This window comes from Cetorhinus maximus, chromosome 3 (assembly GCF_964194155.1).
Source record: "Cetorhinus maximus chromosome 3, sCetMax3.hap1.1, whole genome shotgun sequence".
Taxonomy (NCBI): domain Eukaryota; kingdom Metazoa; phylum Chordata; class Chondrichthyes; order Lamniformes; family Cetorhinidae; genus Cetorhinus; species Cetorhinus maximus.
In genome coordinates, this window is record NC_135881.1 from 135,585,392 (window position 1) to 135,608,104 (window position 22,713).

Below are 22,713 nucleotides of genomic sequence, written 5' to 3' on the forward strand. Positions count from 1 at the left end.
AGGCTGGTCAATGTAAGAGTCAACTTACCATAAAAGGACAAATTGCTGCAATAAAAACACATCTACGTTAAAGCACAGCACCAAATAGTAACGTTAAAGGTATGAAAACACTTGACACTTTTTAGAATGTTTCAGACTGCACAGTGGCTTTCCATTTTCTTCATAAACTCTCAATGGGCTTCCAAAACTCTACACCACCAGACAAATATGGTGTGTGGGATGAAATCTGATTTTTGTCCCCCATTTAAAATGGGGAAACCCAACCTCAGCAAGGGCGGTTGTGCATTGTGCACGATAGGCAAACCTGACCCACAAAAGGGCCACAAGAAAATGACATGTGGGGGAAAATCAGATTTCCTCCAAAAAAAATAGCGTGGCCATTTGTGCACTACATTGCACCTCTGTACCCAGCCGAAAATTCAGCCTAGAGTGTGAACATACAAATTAGGAACAGGAATAGGCCATTCGGCCACTTGAGCCTGCTCTTTCTTTCGATAAGGTCATGGCTGATCTGATTGTAGCCTCAACTCCACATTCCACCCACCCCCTATAACCTTTGATTCCCTTGTCAGTCAAGGACCTATCTACCTCTACCTTTAAAACGTTCAATGACCCTGCCTCCACCCTTCTCGAGGGAAGCGAGTTCCAAAGACACATGACCCTCTGAGAGAAAAAAAATCTTTTAATCTTTGCCTTAAGCTGTGTTCCCTCGTTCTAGTCTCTCCCACAAGGGGATGCCCTCAGAATCATATATGTTTCAATAAGATCACTCTCAATCTTCTAAACTCCAATAGATACAGGCCCAGGCTGTCCAACGTTTCCTCATAAGAAAACCCTGCCCCCCACCCCATCCTAGGTATCAGTTATGTGAACCTTCTCTGAACTGCTTCTAATGCTATTATATCCTTTCTTGAATAAGGAGACCAAAATTATACATAGTACTCCATGTGTGGTCTCATCAATGTCCATATTATACTCCATCTCCATATTTTTGCCCATCACTTAACCTATGTATGTCCCTTTGCAAGCTCCTTATGTCCTCTTCACAACTTACTTTCCTACCTATCTTTGTGCCATCAGCAAATTTAGCAACAGTACATTTGGTCCCTTCATCCAAGTCATTTCTGTAAATTGTAAAAAGTTGAGGCTCCAGCACTGATCCTTGTGACACTCCACTCGTCACATCTTGCCAACCCAAAAATGACCCATTTAGGCCTACTCTCTGTTTCCTGTTAGCTAACCAATCCTCAATGCATGCAAATATTTAACCCCTTACGCTATGAACTCTTTTTTAATTTATTCATGGGATGTGGGCTGCGCTGGCAGGGCCAGCATTTATTGGCCATCTCTAGTTGCCCTTGAGATGGTGCTGGTGAGCTGCCTTTTTGAAACTCTGCAGTCCATGTGGTGCAGGTACCCCCACAGTGCTGTTAGAGAGGGAGCTCCAGGATTTTGACCCAGCGGCAGTGAGGGGACGGTGATATATTTCCAAGTCAGGATGGAGGGTGACTTGGAGTGGAGCAGAGGTGTCAGCTGTGGCTCAGTTCATAGCACCCTCGCCTTTGAATCAGAGGGTTGTGGGTTCATGTCCCACTCCCGGAAACCAAGAACTGTGATTGTACTCGAAAAGAGTTGCAATCTGTGACTGTTGGTAACTCGAACGAGTTTCCTACAGGTAGGAAGTAGACGATAGAGATTTAATCAATGTTATTGGAGGGGAACTTCCAGGTGGTGGTGCTCCCATCTATCTGCTGCCCTTCTAGGTGGTAGCGATCATGGGTTTGGAAGGTGCTGTCGAAGGAGCCTTGGTGAATTCCTGCAGTGCATCTTGTAGAGATGGTACACACTGCTGCTACTGTGCGTCGGTGGTGGGAGGGAGTGAATGTTTGTGGATGTGGACTATCTTACTTTGATTACTTTGCATAGTAACTGTTGATGTGGCACCTTGTCAAATGCCTTCTGGAAATCTAAGTCCAGCACATCCACAGGCTCCCCTTTATCCACATTGCTTGTTACTTCCTCAAAGAACTTGAATAAATTAGTCAAACCTGGTTTCCCTTTCATAAAATCATGTTGAATCTAATTGTACTGAGATTTCCTAAGTGTCCTGCTCTGCCTTCCTTAATAATAGATTCCAGCAATTTCCCTATGACAGATGTTAACCTAACTGGACTGTAGTTTCCTGCTTTCTGTCTCCCCGCTTTCTTGATTAGAGGAGTTACATTTGCTATTTTCCAATCTGATGGGACCTTTCCAGAATCTAGGAAATTTTGGATAATTAAAACCAATGCACCTACTATTTCAGCAGCTGCTTATTTTAAGACTTTAGGATGAAGTCCATCGGGACCTGGAGATTTGTCAGGTTTTAGTTCTAATAATTTTCTTAGTACCCTTTCCCTGGTGATTGGAATTATCTTTAAAGTCCTCCCTCCCTTTCACATCCTGATTCAAAATTATTTCTGGAATTATATTTGTATCCTCTACAGTAAAGACAGATACAAAATTTCTGTTCAATTCATCCTTGTCTTCCATTCCCCAGACTCACTCTCCAGAGGACCAACGCTCACTTTACTTGCTCTTTTCCTTTTTAAACACCTGTAGAAATTCTTACTCTCTTTTTATATTTCTAGCTATTTTCTAATTTCTTCCTCCTTTTAATCTTTCAGTCATTCTTTGCTGTTCCTTATATTCTGTCCAACCTTCTGACCTGCCACTGATCTTTGTGGAACTATACATTTTTTTCTTTCAATTTAATACGATCTTTAATTTCCTTAGTTAGCCGATGATGGTGCGCCCTTCCCATAGACTCTTTCTCACTGGAATGTATCTTTTCTCAATATTCTGAAATATCCCAAATGCCTGCCACTGCATCTCTACTGACCTATACCTTAACCTAATTTCCCCGTTCACTTTAGCCAGCTCTTTTGTGGAATTCAATCTTTTGATCATTAGTGCCTAGGGGCTCCTTCACTTTAAGGTTATTAATTAATCCTGTCACGTTGCACATTACCAGATCTAGCATAACCTGCTCTCTGGTTGGTGCTAGAACATACTGCTCTAAGAAACTGTCCTGAAAACTCTCTCTCATCATCCAGGCTGCCATTGCCAATCTGGTCCAATCTGTATGCAGATTAAAATCACCTATGATTATTGCAGTACCTTTCCCCGATTATTTCTTCTTGTATGCCCCGTCCTACAGTGTGGTTACTGTTAGGGGGCCTTTCAAACCACTCCAACAAGTGACTCTTACTTTTACTATTTCTCATCTCCACCCAAACTAATTCTATATCTTGATCTCCGGAACAAAGGTCATCTCCCATTATTGTACAAATATCATCCTTAATTAATATAGCAACCCCTCCAACTTTTCCTAGCTTCCTGTCCTTCCTAAATGTCACATACCCTTAAATATTCAGATCCCAGTCTTTGTCATATTGCAGCCATGTCTCTGTAATGGCTATCAGATCATACATATTTATTTTTATTTGTGCTGTCAATTCATCTGCTTCGTTATGAATGCTACATACATTCAGATACAGAGCCTTTAGTTCTGTCTTTTTACTATTTTTGTAACCTCTAGCCTCTTAGGTTTGTGCACTCTGTCCCTTCCTGCCGTACTCTGATCATCATTTCCCTTATGGCTACCTTGCTCTCTTGCCTTCCCTTCTCTGTTTAATTTATCACATCTTCCCAAACATGACCCCTTACTCTGACTATTTAGTCTAAAGCCCTATCTACCACTCTAGTTATACGACTTGCCAGAACACTTGTCCCAGCCAAGATTCAGGTGAAGACCACCCCAACGGTACAGCTCCCACTTTCCCCAGTACCGGTACCAGTGCCCAATGAATCAAAACCCGTTTCTCCCACACCAATCTTTAGGCCACACATTTAACTCTCTAATCTGATTTACCCTCCTCTAATTTGCTTGTGGCTCAGGTAGTAATCCAGATATTATTATCTTTGAGGTTCTACTTTTTAATTTAGCCCTAGCTGCTCATACTCCCTCGGCAGAACTTCATTCCTACTTCTACCAGTGTTATTGGTGCCTATGTGAACCACGACCACTGGATCCTCTCCCTCTCACTGCAAGCTCCTCCCCAGCCCAGAGCAGATATCCCGAGCCCTGGCATCAGGCAGGCAACACAGCCGCCTGGACTCTTGATCGTGTCTGCAGAGAATTGCATCTATCCCCCTGACTATACTGTCCCCTACTACCACTACATTCCTATTAATGCCTCCTGCTTGAATGGCTTCCTGAACAATGGTGCCATGGTCAGTTTGCTCATCCACCCTGCAGCCACTGCTTTCATCGATACAGGCTGCAAGAACCTGGAATCTGTTGGATAATTGCAAAGGCTGAGCTCTTCCGTTTCCACCATCTGGGCTCCCATACATGCCTTACTCACAGTCACACCCTGTTGCCCCTGACCACTGACCAAATCAGAAGACCCGATCCCAATGGGTTTGACGGCCTCCTGGAACAAAATGTCCAGGTAACTGCCCCCGCCGGTGCATCACAATGTCTGCAGCTTGGCCATCAGCTCAATGACTCTGAGCCGAAGCTCCTCAAGACGCAGACTTACCACAGACATGTTTGCTCTGGATCAAACTGGTGTCCAGGAGTTCTCACATCCTGTAGTCGCAAACAAATCACCTGCCCTGCCATCTTTATTGTGTGTTCATTAATTTATTTTCTTAATTTATAATTAATAAACCTTACTACTTCCAATAAACTTTATTACTGCTAGTAAAGTTTACCAATACCAATTAAACCTTACAGTTGCTAATCAATTACCTGAGTTTTGAAAGATAAGCTAGCAATATATTCACCAACCAATCACTTACCTGTTTCCCTGTGACACCAGGTTTTGATTTTTCTCAGAACTCGGTCAATCCTCACTCTGGCTGCTCTCCTCGCTCTTTGTAGAAATGTATGTATTTAAAATGGAGACTGAACCTCATGCAGGGGATAGTGTGTGTAAAATATATATGTAATACATCAGCACACGGTTCCTGTCTACAGACCTGGCTTCTTGCTGTAACCCTTTTACTCATTTTTGTTTACTTTCCCATTGAAAATTCCTGACGCCACAATCTCCATTCAATTTTTCTATGCTAACTTTTATTGAAGGTTTGTTGATGAAGTAATCAAATTGCTGAAAATACTTTCTCAAAAAATAACTGCTGTTTTTGTTTTCAGTAACTAAAATTTACTGATCTTAACTGATTTATTGGAGTGTTTGCTGCTCTATAAATAGATTAATTTACTGTTATTTGCAGCTCCAGTAATTTATTGGTTTGTTTATGCCTGCTGCTCTCTTCATTTTTCAGTGTACGCACTGCTGCTTTAATTTGTTGATTTGTGCCAATCTTTTGCTTGATTTGTTGGTGTTCCCATTACCCTGTGAAGTTCTTAGCACACTGCTGTTGGTTGCTTTCTTAATTTATTGGTAATATCTGCTGCTGTATTATTTATTTATTCTGTGCTCAGTGTTCTGAATGTATTGATTCACTGGTGCCTACTTAGCATTTATGCAATGTTTATCAGTTTTCTATATCCTTCAATTATTAGTGAGTTGTGCATATGGTTTGAGTTGGTTTCTGTGGGCTTAGCATTATATTGTGATTATATTTTCCACAATTCTATTCTGTTCTATTTGTTTTAAATCTCTATGCATTTAAGGAATATAGGAACAAGAGTAGGCCATTCAGCCCCTCAGGTCTGTTCTGCCATTCAGTTAGACTGATCTGTATCTTAATTTTACCTACTCAACTTGTTTCCACAACCCTTAATACCAATGCCTAACAAAAACCTATCAATCTCAGGTTTGAAATTTTCAATTGCCTGGCTGCAAAAACTTATTGGGGGAAGAATTGCAGATTTACCACATACCGTGTGTGATGAAGTGCTTTCTAACATCACCACTGATGACTAAGATCTAATTTTAAAGTTATACCACATTTTATTGAACTTGTTCACATGAGGAAATAATATTTCTCTCTCTGGACTATCAAATCCTTCGATTATCTGAAATACCTCAATTAGATCATTCACTAATCTTCAATATTCAAGAAAATAGATGCCTAGCCTATGAAACATGTCCTCATAATTTATCCTTTTTACCCATGTAACATTCAGGTGAATCTGCGCTACACCCTCTCCAAATCTAAAACCCTTCCTGAGGTGCAGTGCCCAGAACTGAATGTAGTAGTCCAGATGGGGCCTAACAAAGCTCTATACAGCTGTAACATAACTTCCACCCCTTTGCATTCCAGCCTTCTTGAAATAAAGTCCAACATTACATCAGCCTTTTAAATTATCTTTGTATCTGTCCAGTAGCTTTTAGCTATTTCTGTACTTGAATCCATAAATCTCTCTGCTCATCCAAAACTCCTAACATTTCACCATTTAGAAAATATTCAGTCTTTCTTTCTTAGATCCAAAATGGATGACTTCAAAATTTTCCATCCTGAACTCCATCTGCCAGTTTTGCCCACGCACTTAGTCTATTCATGTTCCTTTGCGACATCCTGCTTTCACCTACACTATTTACCATGCCACATAATTTATTGTTGTTAACAAACAAATATCTAGCTCTATTCCTTCATCCAAGACATTTTTAAATGTACAACAACAACTTGTATTTATATAGCACCTTTAACATAAAACAACCCAAGGTGCTTCACAGGAACATTATGAAGCAAAGTTTGACATCAAGCCACATAAGAAGATATTAGGGAAGATGAACAAAAGCATGATCAAAGAGTTAGATTTGAAGGAGCATCTTAAAGGAGGAAAGAAAGATAGAGATGCAGGAGTATTTAGGGAGAGAATTTCAGAGCTTAGTACCTTGGCAGCCAAGGGCATGGCTACCAATCGTGGACCAATTAAAATTGGGAATGTTTAAGATGCAAGAAATAGATGAGCACAAATGTTGATGGGGTTGGAGGATGTAACAAAAATAAGGAGGGGTGAGGTCATGGAGGGACTTGAAACCAAGAATTTTAAAATCAAATCTTGACCAGGAGCCAATGTAAGTCAGAGCAAAGGCCTAATGGGTGAACGGGTCTTGGCATGAGTAAGGACACAGACGGTAGAATTTTGGATGACCTCAAATTTATGGGTAACAAAGTGAGACTTTCAGCAGCAGAGGAGCCAAGACATGGGTGAAGTCAGGTAATGTAATGGGGTGGAAATAAGTGGCCTTAGTGATGGCATGAATGTGTGGTTGGAAGCTCATCTCAGGATTAAATGTGACACCAAGGTTCCCAACAGACTGGCTTAATCTCAGACTGTTGCATATCATTGTTCTCATTTGTGTCACACAAAATACTCGATGGCATTTCCAGCTTTCTTGCTTTGGTGTGTAGAATTGGGCAGCACATTAATCTGTGGGTGATTAGCTGCTCACCACTCTATTCCTTTCCTGTTGCATGATTCAAGCCATTCTTTTTCTCATCTGAATTAAAATGTTCTAACCCAAAGCCCTTGGAGTTCGGCTTTGGCATTTAGGGGCTACTGAGAAAACCAAACAGTACAATAATTACTCCTGCTAGATATGGCTAAGCACCATAGAGATTTTGTTGCTCTTAATGTTATCAAGGATTACTACCGGCCTTACATTCTCTCTACCAGTCCTCTCTGTAGTCCTCTAGATACTTGAACTGAAGTTAAATAGATTGTACACATTCTCTTTATTGCATCAACAGAGAATCGGCACGGATTTGTAATGTATTCACATCTTTCTTTGTGCAGTTAGTTTCCACAGAGAATCATAAACTGACAAAATGTGACCTTATAAATTTAGTGTGTTACATCACCTCAGCACAATATGCGCTGTGCTGTTGGTGAGCTCATTGACTGCTCGGTGTTTGTAAACACAACCTCATACCATTAATATTGCAGTTTAGTTCATCTTTCATAATTCTCACTTCTACTTCAGATTTTCTGTTTCAATTAGCTCTTTTTTGAGGCATTGCCGTAGGTTTTTTTATTCCCCTTTAACGCAAGCCTTTTGACCAGTTTACATTCCATCATCCATATCTAGCGCCTCCTATCTCTATCCTCATCTACCATAAGGTACTGTTTGTAATGGTTATGTTACTGAATCAGTAATTCAGAAGTCTGAACTAATAATCCAATGAATGTGAGTTCAGATCCCACCAGTTTGAGAATTTGAAGTTAATTTTAAAAAATGTCTGGAAATAACTTAAAGCTGTTCTAAGTTAAAGTTACCGTGAAGCTATCAGATTGTCATTTAAAAACAAAAATGATTCCATAGAACCACAGAAAAGTTAGTGCAGAGAGAGGCCATTCAGCCCATTGTATCTGTGCCAGCCAAAAAGAAACAAGCTGCTCATTTTAATCCCACTTTCCAACACTTGGTCCATAGCCTTGCAGGTTATAGCACTTCAGATGCAGATCCAGGTGCATTTTAAATGAGTTGAGCGTTTCAGCCTCAACCACCAACTTAGGCAGTGAATTCCAGAGGTCCACCCCCCTCTGGATGAAAAAGTTTTTCCTCATGTCCCCTCTAATCCTTCTACTAATCACCTTAAATCTGTGCCCCCACAATTGACCCCTCAGCTAGGGGAAATAAGTGTTTACTGTCTACCCTATCTAAGCCACTCATAATTTTATTACACCTCAATTAGGTCACCCCTTAGCCGCCTCTGTTCTAAGGAAAACAGCCCTAGCCTATCCAATCTCTCCTCAAAGCTGCAATTTTCAAGCCCAGGCAACATTCTTGTAAATCTCCTCTGCACTCTCTCCAGAGCAATTATGTCCTTCCTGTAATCTGGTGACCAGAACTATACACAAAATTCCAGCTGTGGCCTAACTCAGTGTTTTATACAGTTCCATCATTACATTGACCTCTCTGTCTCAATTTCTGGTGATAGACTGTCCACCAATATTCATTACAAGCCTACCGACTCCCTCAGCTACCTGGACTACAGCTCTTCACACCCCGCTTCTTGTAAGGACTCCATCCCATTCTCTTAGTTCCTTTGCCTCCGTCGCATCTGTTCTGATGATGCCACTTTCCAAAACAGTTCCTCTGACATGTCTTCCTTCTTCCTTAACTGAGGTTTTCCACCCACGGTGGTTGACAGGGCCCTCAACCGTGTCCGGCCCATCTCCCACGCATCCGCCCTCACACCCTTCCTCTCCCTCCCAGAACTATGATAGGGTCTCCCTTGTCCTGACTTATCACCCCACCAGCCTCCGCGTTCAAAAGATCATCCTCCACCAACTCCAGCATGATGCCACCACCAAACACATCTTCCCTTCATCCCCCTGGCGGCTTTCCACAGGGATCGTTCCCTCCAGGACACCCTGGTCCACTCCTCCATCACCCCCTCCCACGGCACCTTCCCATGCAACCGCAGAAAGTGCAACACCTGCCCCTTTACTTTCCCCCTCCTCAGTGTCCAAGGGCCCAAACACTTATTTCAAGTGAAGCAGCGCTTCACTTGCACTTCCCTCAATTTAGTCTACTGCATTTGCTGCTCCCAATGCGGTCTCCTTTACACTGGAGAGACCAAACGCAGACTGGGTGACCGCTTTGCAGAACACCTTCCGTCTGTCTGCAAGCATCACCCAGACCTCCCTGTCGCTTGCCATTTCAACACACCACCCTGCTCTCATGCCCACATGTCCGTCCTTGGCCTGCTGCAGTGTTCCAGTGAAGCTCGACGCAAACTGAAGGAACAGCACCTCATCTTCCGATTAGGCACTTTACAGCCTTCCGGACTTAACATTGAGTTCAACAATTTCAGATCATGAACTCTCTCCTCCACCCCACCCCCTTTCCGATCCCCCTTTTTCCAATAATTTATAATTTTTTAACAAATATATTTTTCTTTTCCCACCTATTTTTGAATTTATTTCGATCTATTGTTTCATCTCCACCTTTTAACCCATTTCGATCCCTTCTCCCCACCCCATCCTCACTAGGGCCATCTGCCATTAGCTTGTCCTGCTTGCTACCCTTAATGTCCCCATTAGCACATCCTTTAGATAATATCACCACCGTCAACATCCCTTTGTCCTTTTGTCTATGACATCTTTGGCAGTCTCTTTTTTGGCCTCCACCTATCACTGGCCCCCTATCGAGCTCTACCTGTCCCATCTCCCTCTACCAGCTTATATTTCATCTCATTTCTATATTTCTTAGTTCTAATGAAGGGTCATACGGACTCAAAACATCAACTGTATCCCTCTCCGCAGATGCTGTCAGACCTGCTGAGTTTTTCCAGGTATTTTTGTTTTTGTTCTAGCTTTCCAGCATCCGCAGTATTTTGCTTTTATCCATCATTACATCCCTGCTTTTGTATTCAATATCTTGTCCAATGAAGGAAAGCATTCCATATGCTTTCCTGATCATCTTGTCCACCTGTCCTGCCACCTTCAAGGACCTGTGGACATGCATTCCAAGGTCTCCCACTTCCTCAGCCCCTCTCAATAGCTTCCCATTTATTGAGTATTCCATTACTTTGTTTGCCCTCCCCAAATGCATTGCCTCCCACTTTTCCGAATTGAATTCCATTTGCCACTTCTCCGCCCACTCAACCAAACCATTCTGGAGTCGACAGCTATCCTCTTCACTATCAACTATGCTGCCAATTTTTGTGTCATCTGCAAATTTTCCAATCATGCCTCCCACATTTAAGTCTAAATCATTAATATATACAACAAACAGCAAGGGCACCAACACTTCCCTGTGGAACACCACTGGAAATCATTTTCCATTGGTAAAACATCCATCGACCATTATCCTTTGTTTCCTGTCACTGAGCCAATTTTGGATCCAATCTACCACCTTCCCCTGTGTTCCATGAGATCTCACTTTCCTGACCAGTCTGCCATGTGGGACCTTGTCAAATGCCTTACTGAAATCCAGGTAGACAACACCCACTGTACTACCCTCATCAGTCCTCCCTGTTACTTCCTCAAAAAATTCTATTGTTAGTAAGACATGATCTTCCCCTAACAAAACCATGCTGACTATCCTTGATCAATCTGTGCTTTTCTAAGTTTATCCTGTCCCTCAGAATTATTTCCAATAATTTGCCTATCACTGAAGCCATGAAAGCCCATGCAATACATTTAAATCCCCTCAAGTATTTAATCCCATATAAAACACATTTGTATTAACCCCATGTCAAAGACAGCTAATCCTTTAATAATCTTTGAGTTGTCAATCAGATTGTGAACTTGCAGTCCCCCACAGTGATAGTGATAGGTTGTGGTAAGCACTCAAGCAGTAACAATGCTATAATGATAGCACTTACGGTTATGTCAACAAAGACCTATTAAAACTGCAAACATTTTTTTTCAACTCGCAAACAGTGGCATGTTTCGTTTTAATTTTTGAAGAGCAGGCTAGTTAAATGACTTGACAGCTTGACAGTTCCACAGACCTTATTTGCCCTGCTGGAGAATTTACTTCTATGGTAAAAATTCGTAACACTCTCACTGCGGGGTAAGGCCTTCATTTCAGTGAAAATGGGATCTGTTTGAACTCAGCACTGAGTTCAAATAGTCCTGCTGAGTTTAGGTAACCCCCTTGTGTGAGTCACAGCCTACCCTCTCTCCCTTACCGCCAAATTATGACGTTGGAAATGTGGGCCGGGTTTCTAGATCTGGGTCTTACCCACAGTTTTTAAAGGTCCGCAGTCTCCATGGCTCCACAAAATTCTAGGCCATAGTCTCCAAGTTTCACAAGGAGGTGTTAGGAATGTCAGATTTTGTAAACAGTTGTACTTTAAACTGTCTGTTTAATTTCAATGAGTTGAGGGTCCAAAGGATAGCCACTTAGCATTTCTACCTGGGTGTAAAACCCATGTGATTCAGGTTGCCATGGAGATGATTTTGGGAAGGGAGAAGTCCATAACAAGCCTTTTTATTATCAGGTTACTGTTGTTTTTCTTAAGATATCCGTAAACCTCACTGACAGGTTAGTCTGCAAGGGGCAGAGAGCAAAGAGATAGAGGCAGCCAGTCTCTATTGTTCACCACACTCTGATTGAAGAGACCAAGTTAGTGAGGATTTAAATGAGGCTGAAAGATTCACCTAGCTTTGGCTAGAGGAAGGAATCTCCAGGGTAACCCTCACCATGAAAATCAGTTCAGAGATTAGTTACCTGACAGGAAAAGGAAGCAAGCCATTGGAAGCTGAGAATAGCTTTGGACTGGTTCCTGGAGAATGAAATGTCCATTTGAAGGACAGAATAAAACAAAACCATGGAGGGGGAATTTCGATCATTTTAGAAGTTAAATGGGGAAACTTTTCTGTAGTTTAGAGTGTAAGTTGCCAACTGATTGGGGTTTAGAAAATATTGCCTTTAGTTTGTGTGTTAAAGTAAAACTTAAAATCTTGTGTAAATCTTTCAGTCACTAAGTTCAAACTTCTTTTTAAAAGCTATCAATCTCTACGGGGATCATAACATGTGACTCGGAGGCAACAGTTCTGCCAACTGAGCCACAACTGACATGCAGCAGGACCAGCCACATAAATGCCAAGGCTGATGAGCAGATCAAAGGCTGGGTATCAGAGAGTGGCTTTTCATCCAACCCTCGAAAGCTTCACCGTCAATTACAGGGCATAGGTCAGGGATATGTAAGAGCACTCAGCAATTTCCTAGATGGTCGCAGCTGCGATAGCACCCAAGATACTTGACACCATCCAGAACAAAGCAGTCTGCTTGATTGGCACCTCATCCACTACCTTAAATATGCAGCCCTCCACTACAGGTGTACCATTGGTTCAGTGTTTGCAGGACACAGTCTCCTGCAAGTCTCTAAGGCTTCTTCGGAAACTTCTGACACCCTCAAACGCCACCACCAACAAGGAGAATTAACAGGAGATGCATGGAAATATCATCACCTCCAAGTCATACATATGGGCCTGGATTTTCCTGCAGGGACAGGAAAAGGTCAGATGCACATCTGACCCATGTGTGACTTTGCCCGTGATTTTTCTTTTTTCATGCAGGTTTCTGGTTCACGTTTACATTGTAGTTTGTGAGTCATAATGGACTGTGTGAGGATTGAGAATTTTTAAAAACATCATTCATGTGATGTGGGCATCGCTGGCTAGGCCAGTATTTATTACCCATTTCTAATTGCCCTTGAGAAGTTGGTGGTGAGCTGCCTTCTTGAACCGCTGCAGTCCATGTGCTGAAGGTATACCCATAGTGCTATTAGGAAAGGGTTCCAGGATTTTGACCCAGTGACAGTGAAGGAATGATGATATGTTTCCAAGCCAGGATGGTGAGTGGCTTGGAGGGGAAACTTCCAGGTGGTGGTGTTCCCACATATCTGCTGCCCTTACCCTTCTAGTTGGTAGTGGTCATGGGTTTGGAAGGTGCTGCCTAAGAAGCCTTGGTGAGTTCCTGCAGTGCATCTTGTAGATGGTACACTGCTGCCACTGTGCGTCAGTGATGGAGGAAGTGAATGTTTGTGGATGGGGTGTTAGTCAAGTGGGCTGCTTTGTCCTGGATGATGTCAAGCTTCTTGTGTTGTTGGAGCTGTACTCAACCAGACAAGTAGAGAATATTTCATCACACTCCTGTGCCTTATTGATGATAGACAGGCTTTGGGGGAGTCAGGAGATGAGGTACTCGCCACAGGATTCCTAACCTCTGACCTACCCTTGCAGCCACAGTATTTATATGGCAAGCACAGTTCAATTTCTGATCAATGGTAACTCCCAGGATGTTGATAGTGGGGGATACAGCGATGGTAATTCCATTAAATATCAAGGGGCGATGGTTAGATTCTCTTTTGTTGGAGATGGTCATTGCCTGGCAATTGTGTGGCGTGAATGTTACTTGCCACTTGTCAGCCCAAGCCTGGATATTGTCCAGGTCTTGCTGCATTTGGACATGGACTGCTTCAGTATCTGAGGAGTCACAAATGGGCTGAACATTGTGCAATCATCAGTGAACGTTCCCACTTCTGACCCTATGATGGTAGGAAGGTCATTGATGAAGTAGCTGCGAAGGCGAGCTGGTTCGAAGGCCTGCCTTTGTTCTTGGCGATAACAACCAAGTTCCCAACATAGTTTAAAGGCCCTCTAAACCTCAGCCCTCATCCGCTGAGCCCCCACCCACTCCCATGGCACCGTATGACCTTATGTATCCTCCATAGCCGCTCACTCAGTATCCATTATGTACAGTCTTCAGAAAACATGCAATAATGTGAGTTATTTTAAATGCAGGTGTAAAAAATTTAATATGCTAAGACTCTTATTCAAAAGTCTGTTATTGATACTGCAAAAAAAAACTGTTCTCCATTAAGTTGTGTAAATAAACAAACATGTACAGTACTCTGAAAACCAAATTGAATGTAGAGTATGTTAATACAACCACATAAAACTGCCAGTCATCCCTCTGGACAGCTGTGTCAACAGAGCTGAGTGCTGAAGCATTTGAGCTCAGCCAAGCATTCATAAAAACCGCAGCTATAAAAACATTTGCTTCCATCTTCAAAGCCTGAAATTGAAAGAACAGATGATGTCTTCTTCATTTCACAAAAAATGCCTGTCAATCGATGGAGGGAAAGCAGGTGTTTAGTTTGTTTTTAAACTTTTAAAAGCAGGGGATGTTTTCAGGCAGAAATGTCTAAACAATTAAATCCCAGCAACAAACCGGACTAGGAGAGTTTACCAAAACATTTTTCTACATTTTTGAATGCATTATATTATTTTCTTCTATGGAAAAAAAATACTGTAATGCATATCAGCACTTAGACAATAATTGTCAATGTAATGGTCAACCTTCTCTTTGCAGGAGAGAATCCTATGATGAACCACTACGCTAAAAACAGCTCTACATTACAATACAGTATCTAATAGTAACATTTCAAGTTGTGAAAGCATTTTACACTTCCCTTTCAGAATGTTCCCAAATCAGCAGGATTCTTCCAGTGGTAGCGAACTCTCTTGTTGTTGTTGTTGTCCATGACAAATTATGCCATTAATAAAATGTTCAAAGGCACTTCAAAGAGGTGCTATAAGACACTATATATATATATATATATATATATACATATATTGTTATGACAATACACAGTATATGACACTGAGCCACATAAGCAGAAAATAGGGCTGATAACCAAAAGTATGGTCAAGCAGTAGATTTAAAGAGTATCTTGAAGGAAGCGAGGTAGAGTGACTGAGAGGTTTAGAGTGGGAATTCCCGAGCATAGGGCCCTGACAGCTATAGGCATAGCCACCAAATGGAGGCACGATTAAAATCGCGAATGTTCAGAAGGCTGGAGTTAAAGGAGTACAGCTACCTCTGAGTGTTGTGGGGCTGGAGAAGGTTACAGAGATAGAGACGGGCAAGAACTTGGAGGGATTTGAAAACAAGAAGGAGAATTTTAAAATTGAGATTGTTCCAAGTTAAGACACAGACATCAGAATTTTGGATGACTTCAAGTTTACATAGGGTAATGTGGGATGCTGGCCAGGTGTGTGTTGGACTAGTGAAGTCTGGAGGTGACAAATACATGGATGAGGGTTTCAGCAGTAGAAGAGCTGAAGCTGGGGCAGAGTTAGGCAATGTTGTGGAGCTGAAAATAGGCAGTCTTAGTGATGGCACAGGTATGTGGTTGAAAGCTCACCTCAAGGTCAAATACAACACCAAGTCTGCAAACAATCTGTTTCAGCCTCAGATAGTTATTAGGGAGAAGGATGGTATTGGTGGTGAGGGAACAGTGTTCATGCAGAGACCAAAGACAATGGCAATAAGTAATTGGGGGAAATTTTTATTTATCCAGAACTGGATGTTGGACAAACAATCTAACAATTTAAAGACAATGGAGGAGTCGAGAGAGGTGATACTTGGGTAAAACTGGGTGCCATCAAACGTACATATGGAAGCTGACGCTGTGTTTGTGGATGATGTCACTGAGGGGCAGCGTGTAGATGAGAAATAGGAGGGGACCAAGGATAGATTCTTAAGGGACACCAAAGGTAACTTGCGGGAATGGGAGGAGAAACAGTGATGGTGATTCCCTGGCGACAATCGGATAGATGAGAATGGATCCAAATGAATGCAGTGCCATCCAGCTGGACAACAGTGTAGAGGAGTGGAAGTGAATGGTATGCTCTACTATGTCGAAGGTTGCAGACAGGTTGAAAGGATAAGGAGGGATAGTTTACTTTTGTCACAGTCACATCGGGTGTCATTTGTAACTTTGATAAGAGCTGGTTTGATACTGTGGCGGACAGAAACCTGACTGGAGGAATTCAAACGTGGAATTTGGGATGGTTGGGCATGAATTTAGAAATTGACAGCATGTTTAAAGACCTTTGGGAGGAAAGGGGGGTGGAGATGGGGTGGTAGTTTGCAAGGATGGAGGGGTCAAGGGTAAATTAATGGCTTAATGGCTGTATTAAATTTATTTTTTATTTTTGTGCTGATTGAATTTTGACTTTTTATTTCAGTTTGTCAAAATACCACTGGGCATATGTTTTGATTATGTGTTCAAACTCTTTGTACTCAGCCCAGCCCACAAAAACATTTGAGTAATTTTTTTTAATGGACTTATCTACATTAATGTGTTGTGGTGTTTCTCAGGAGCACATTTTCGGTATCATTTTCACCTAATTGTTTATTTCACAGGATATGGGAGTCGCTGGCTAGGCCAGCATTTATTGCCCATCCCGAAATGCCCTTGAGAAGGTGGTGGCGAGTCATCATCTTGAACTGCTGAGGTTCATGTGGTGTAGGTACACCCAGAATGCTGTTTGGAAGGGAGTTCCACGATTTTAACTCAGCAACAGTGAAGGAACAGTGATATAGTTCCAAGTCAGAATAGTATGTATCTTGGAGGGGAGCTTGCAGGTGGTGGTGTTCACATACATCAGCTGCCCTTGTCCTTCAAGGTGATAGAGGTTACAGGTTTGGAAGATGCTGTTGAAGGAGCCTGTTGTTACAGCGCAGCATGTAGATGATACACACTGTTGCCACTGTCCATCGATGGTGGCAGGAGTGAATGTTTGTGGATGAGGTGCCAGTCAAGTGGGCTGCGTTATTCTGGATGGTGTTGAGCTTCTTGAGTGTTGGAGCTGCACTCATTCTGGCAAGTGGAGTGTATTCCATCACACTCCTGACTTGTGGAATTGTAGATGGTGGACAGGCTTTAGGGAGTCAGGAGGTGAGTTAGTCGCCACAGAATTCCCTGCCTCTGACCTGTTCTTGTAGCCAGAGTATTTATATGGTTAGTCCAATTCAGCTTCTGGTCAATGTTAACCCCCAGGATGTATGAGAGCGGGATTCAGCAATGACAATGACATTGAATGTCAAGGGGAGATGGTTTTATTCTCTCTTGCTGGAGATGCTCATTGTCTGGCACATGTGTGGCACAAATGTTCCTTGACTCTTATCTGCCCAAGGCTGAATCTTGTCCAGATATTGCTGCATATGGACATGGACTGCCTCAGTATCTGAGGAATCGCGAATGATGCTGAACAGTGTGCAATCATCAGTGAACATCCAGACTTCTGACTTTATGATGGAGGGAAGGTCATTGATGAAGCAGCTAAAGATGATTGAGCTTAGGTGACTACCCTGAGGAACCCCTGCAGTGATATCCTGGGTACTGAGATGATTGACCTCCAACAACCACATCTTCCTTTGTGTTAGGTATGACCCCAATCTGTGGAAAGTTTTCCCCCTGTTTCCTATTGACTCTAGTTTTCCTAGGGCTTCTTGATGCCACACTCGGTCAGATGCTGCCTTGATCTCAAGAGCAGTCACTCTCACCTCACCCCTTGAGTTCAGCCCTTTTGTCCATGTTTGAAAGTTATAATGAGGTCAGGAGCTGAGTGGTTCTGGCAGAACCCAAACTGAGCGTCAGTGAGCAGAGTATTGCTGAGCAACTGTCTCTTGATAGCACTGTCGATGACCCCTTCCATCACTTTACTGATGACTGAGAGTACACTGATGGGGCGATAATTAGCCGGCTTGGATTTGTTCTGCTTTTGTTGGACAGGGCAATTCTCCACATTGATGTTATGTGCCAGTGTTGTAGCATGGCTGGTTTTGGAGCACAAATCTTCAATACTATCGCTGGAATGTTGTCAGGGCCCATAGCCTCTGCGGTATCCAGTGTCTTCAGCCATTTCTTGATATCACGTGGAGTGAATCAGATTTACTGATGCTGGCATCTGTGATGCTGGGGACATCAGGAGTTGGCCGAGATGGATCATCCACTCAGCACTTCTGGCTGAAGACGGTTGCAAATGCATCAGACTTGTCTTTTGCACTGAAGTGCTGGGTTTCCCCATCATTGAGGACTGGATATTTGTTGTGCTGCCTCCTCCAGTTGATTGTTTAATTGTCCACCACCATTCACAACTGGTTGTGGCAGGACTGCAGAGCTTAGGTCTGATTCATTGGTTGAGGGATTGTTTAGCTCTGTCTATCGCATGCTGCTTCTGCCATTTGGCATGCAAGTAGTCCTGTGTTGTAGCTTCACCAGGTTGATACCTCATTTTTAGGTATGCCTGGTGCAGTTCCTGGCATTTCCTTCTGGAGTGAGCTAGGGTTGATCCCCTGGCTTGATGGGAATGGTGGAGCCGAGGATATGCCATGCCATGAGGCTGCAGATTGTGGTTGAATACAATTCTGCAGCTGCTGATGTCCCACAGCGCCTCATGGATGCCCAGTTTTGAGCTGCTAGATCTGTTCGAAGTCTATCCCATTTAGCATGGTGGCACACAACAGAGTGGAGGGTATCCTCAATGTGGAGACTGGACTTCGTCTGCACAAGGATTGTCCAGTGGTCACTCCTATCATTACTGTCATGGACATATGTATCTGCGACAGGTAGACTGGTGAGGACGAGGTCAAGTTGGTTATGCCCACTTGTTGGTTCCCTCACCTCCTGCTGCAGGCCCAGTCCAGCAGCTGTGTCCTTTAGGACTCGGTCAGTAGTGGTACTACTGAGCCATTATTGGTGATAAACATAGGAACATAGGAAATAGGGATAGTAGTAGGCCAGTTGACCCGTTGAACCTTCTCCATCATTCAAACAGATCATGGCTAATCGTTTACCTCTACACCATTTTTCTTTACTATCCCTTGATGTTATTTGTATCCAGGAATCTATCGATTTCTGTCTTGAACATGCTCAGTGATTTAGCTTCCGCAGCCCTCTGAGGTAGAGAATTCCAAAGATTCGCGACCATCTGAAGAAATTCCTCCTCATCTCAGTCTTAAATGGCCTGTCCCTTATTCTGAGACTATGTTCTGGCCCTAGACTCACCAGGCAGGGAAAACATCCTATCCACATCTACCCTGTCATGCCCTGTAAGAATTTTATAAGAATTAATGATCACCTCTCATTCTTCAAAACTCTGGAGAATACAGGCCCAGTTTCCTCAATCTCTCCTCATAAGACAATCCCTCCATCCCAGAGATTAGTCTGGTGAAACTCTATTGCACTCCCTCTATGGTAAGTGTAGTCTTCCTTAGATTAGTAGACTAAAACCGTACACAATACTCCAGGTGCGATCTCATCAAGGCTCGATACAACTGCAGCTAGACATCTTTACTTCTGTACTCAAATCCCCTTGCGATGAAGGCCAACATACCATGTGCTTTCCTAATTGCTTGCTGTCTTTCACAGTGACTTATGAACAAGGACATCTGAGTCCCTTTGGACATCAACACTTCCTAACTCTCACCACTTAGAAAAAGCAGAAAGGCAGAGCATTTCTTAAGTGGATGGCTTCACACTTATTCACACTATATTCCACCTACCATGTTCTTGCCTACTCACTTAGCCTATCCAAATCCCCTTAAAACCTCCTTACATCCTCCTCACAACTTATATTACCATCTAGTTTTGTGTCACTGAAGTCCCCACCCAGAGTACAGTCTGCCCTTGCCACTCTCAGTGCTTCCTCCAAGTGGCGTTCAACATGGAGGAGTAGTGATTCATCAGCTGAGGTGGGTTGGGGTGGGGGATTGGCAGGTTACATTAGGTGGTTTGACTGATACCATGAGACTTCATGGGGTCCGGAGTCAATGCTGAAGACTGAAGAGGCAATTGCCTCTTGACTGTATACCACTGTTCCACCACCTCTGGTGGCTTGTTCTGCTGGTGGGACAGGATATACCAGGGATGGTGATGGTGGTCTCTGGGACATTGTCGTTAAATTATGGTTTCATAAGTATGACTATGTCAGGCTGTTGCTTTACTAGTCTGTGGGACAGCTCTCCCAAATTTGACAAAAGCCCCCAGATGTTAGTCAGGAGGACTTTGCAGTGTCGACAGGGTTAGGTATGCCATTGTCATTTCCAGTACCTAAGTCGATGCCAGGTGGTCCATCCGGTTTCTTTCCGTGCTGAATTTTCTATAGCAGTTTGATACAATTAGTGGCTTGCTGAACTATTCTATGGATCTGGAGTCATGTGTCAGATTTCTTGCCCTAAAGGGTATTAGTAAACCAGATGGATTTTTATGATAATGGCTTACAAATGATAATGATATCATGGTCACCATTACTGAGACTGGCTTTTAATTCCAGATTTATCAATTGAATTTAAATTCCACCAGCTGCCATAGTGGGATTTGAATCCATGTCCCCAGAGCATTAGCTTGAACCTCTGGATTACGAGTCGAGTGACATTACCACTATGCCGCTTCCCCCAGCTTGAGTTAGTCTGTGACACATTTGATATAGATGCCAGGGATCCTGCTTATGACCTATTGTCTTTTTGTTGTTTTCTTTGTAGGTTTGGATATCAGACCTTAAACTATAGATTGTTCTATGATGGAAAACATTTTGTTGGTGAGAAGCGTTTTGAGTCGATCCATGATCTTGTGACTGATGGCTTGATAACACTGTATATAGAAACTAAAGCATCTGAGTATATTTCAAAGATGACAACAAATCCCATCTATGAGCATATAGGATATGCCACACTATTGAGAGAACAAACCTCAAAGAGACTGATCAAAGCAAAGCGTGACAGTAGGAAGGTGTCCTTGGTGAATGATGAGAACAGTTCAGTTGAAAAGGTAAGAATTTCCATTTACGTTTTCTTGTTCTAGTTGCCACAGAAATGGTTGTTTTGTGGCTGTATTTTTATGTGTAGTCGCTTCTAACATACAACATTATATATGCCATGTACTTCCTGTAGATTTCACAATTGCTCTGTTCTTCTTTCCATTATGTTACTTCTGTCACGCCTGTCTACGATATGAATCCAACAATGTAATATTCTTAGGCTGCTCTCCAAAGACCACATCTGTGGTACAGAAGAGACATGTTTGCAATGCTATTCCAATTAAGGTTTTGTGTTACCTGTGCCATACTGCTCAGCCTCCACTGTATTTTTTATGAATGTCACTTTGAGTGATAAATTGGGCAGTTGCTTATAATGGTTAAAGGGCTTCCAAGCTAGCACTTTACAATTGGCTGGTGCCCTTTTTTGAACAAGGGTGTAAAATTGCAATTCTTCAGTCCTCTGGTACCACCCCTGTATCTAAGAAATATTGGAAAATTATGGCCAGTGCTTCTGCAGTTTCCATCCTCATTTCCCTCAGTATCCTTGGATGCATCTCATCTGGTCCTGATGACTTAAACAAATTTAAGTATAGTCAGCCTAACCAATACCACCTCCTTATTAATGTCAAACCAATCAAGTGTCTGAACAACAGTATCTTCTCTTTCACCATGACCTGAGCGTCATCTTCTTCCTTGGCAAAGACAGATGCAAAGTATTAATTTAGTACTTCAGCCATGCCCTCTGCCTCCAAAACAGCCTGTCTTTTTCTTTTCAGATGCTATTATCCTAGAATTGACCACTCTGGCATGTTCCGCCATTCAATTAGATTATTAGCTGAACTTCATTTACCCGTCTTTCATAGCCTTACCTGACAAAATCTACCAATTTCAGTCCTGAAAATTTCAATTGATTCAGCTTTCTCTACCCTTCGGGGGAGAGTTCCAGATTTCCACTACCATTTGTGGGAAAATGTGCCCGTTACTTTCACTCTTAATTGGCCCAGTTTTAATTTTAAAATTATGCCCTATTTGTTCTGGAGTTCTGCATGAGGAAATAACTTTATTTACCCTATTAAATCTCTGTCATTTTAAATATACCAATCAGATTACTCTTGGACCATTTAAAGTCAAGGAAATGCAAGGCAAGTTTGTGTAACCTGACTTTATAATTGTATCCTTAAGCCGATTCTAGTGAATCTGCATTCTACTCCATTCAGGGCCAATGTATTCTTCTTAAGGCACATTACTTCTGAAGGGTCTGACCAAGGCTCTGTGCAACTGGCACTAATCCAGATGCAAAGGGCATGCATAACATTACTTTGTGTTTTGGTGGAAACCTGTGTATGTGGCTAGTATTGCCTGATCTACATTACTGGAGGCAGCAGCATTCAATGTTTTTTTTCCAGCTAATAGATGTAGCAAGAATACAAATGTAGCGGAAAAGCTACCAACTATATTTGTTTCCACTACATGCGGTGGTGGGGAGGATGTTCTTCTATGATTCCCACCTGAAACTGCAGCAGAAGATAAGGGGAAATTTGGTGGTGAGGCTAATGGTGCTCAGGATTTCCTCCTACCCGCCAAGGATGTTAAATATTTTATCTCCAGTTGGTGAAGGGGAAGACCAGAAGTCAATCTTTGCTCAGCTTTAGATTTATTCACAAAGTGAGATGTTACAA

General features: G+C 42.5%; 1 protein-coding gene across 1 annotated transcript in view; it reads left to right on the forward strand.

Annotated features, from left to right (window-relative positions):
- chn2 (chimerin 2) overlaps positions 1 to 22,713 on the forward strand; it is a 379,687-nt gene that overhangs the window by 214,962 nt on the left and 142,012 nt on the right. Inside the window, exon 6 of the mRNA XM_078539034.1 lies at positions 20,760 to 21,045. Coding sequence (XP_078395160.1) covers positions 20,760 to 21,045 — 286 coding nt within the window. The remainder of the gene's footprint in view (positions 1 to 20,759; positions 21,046 to 22,713) is intronic.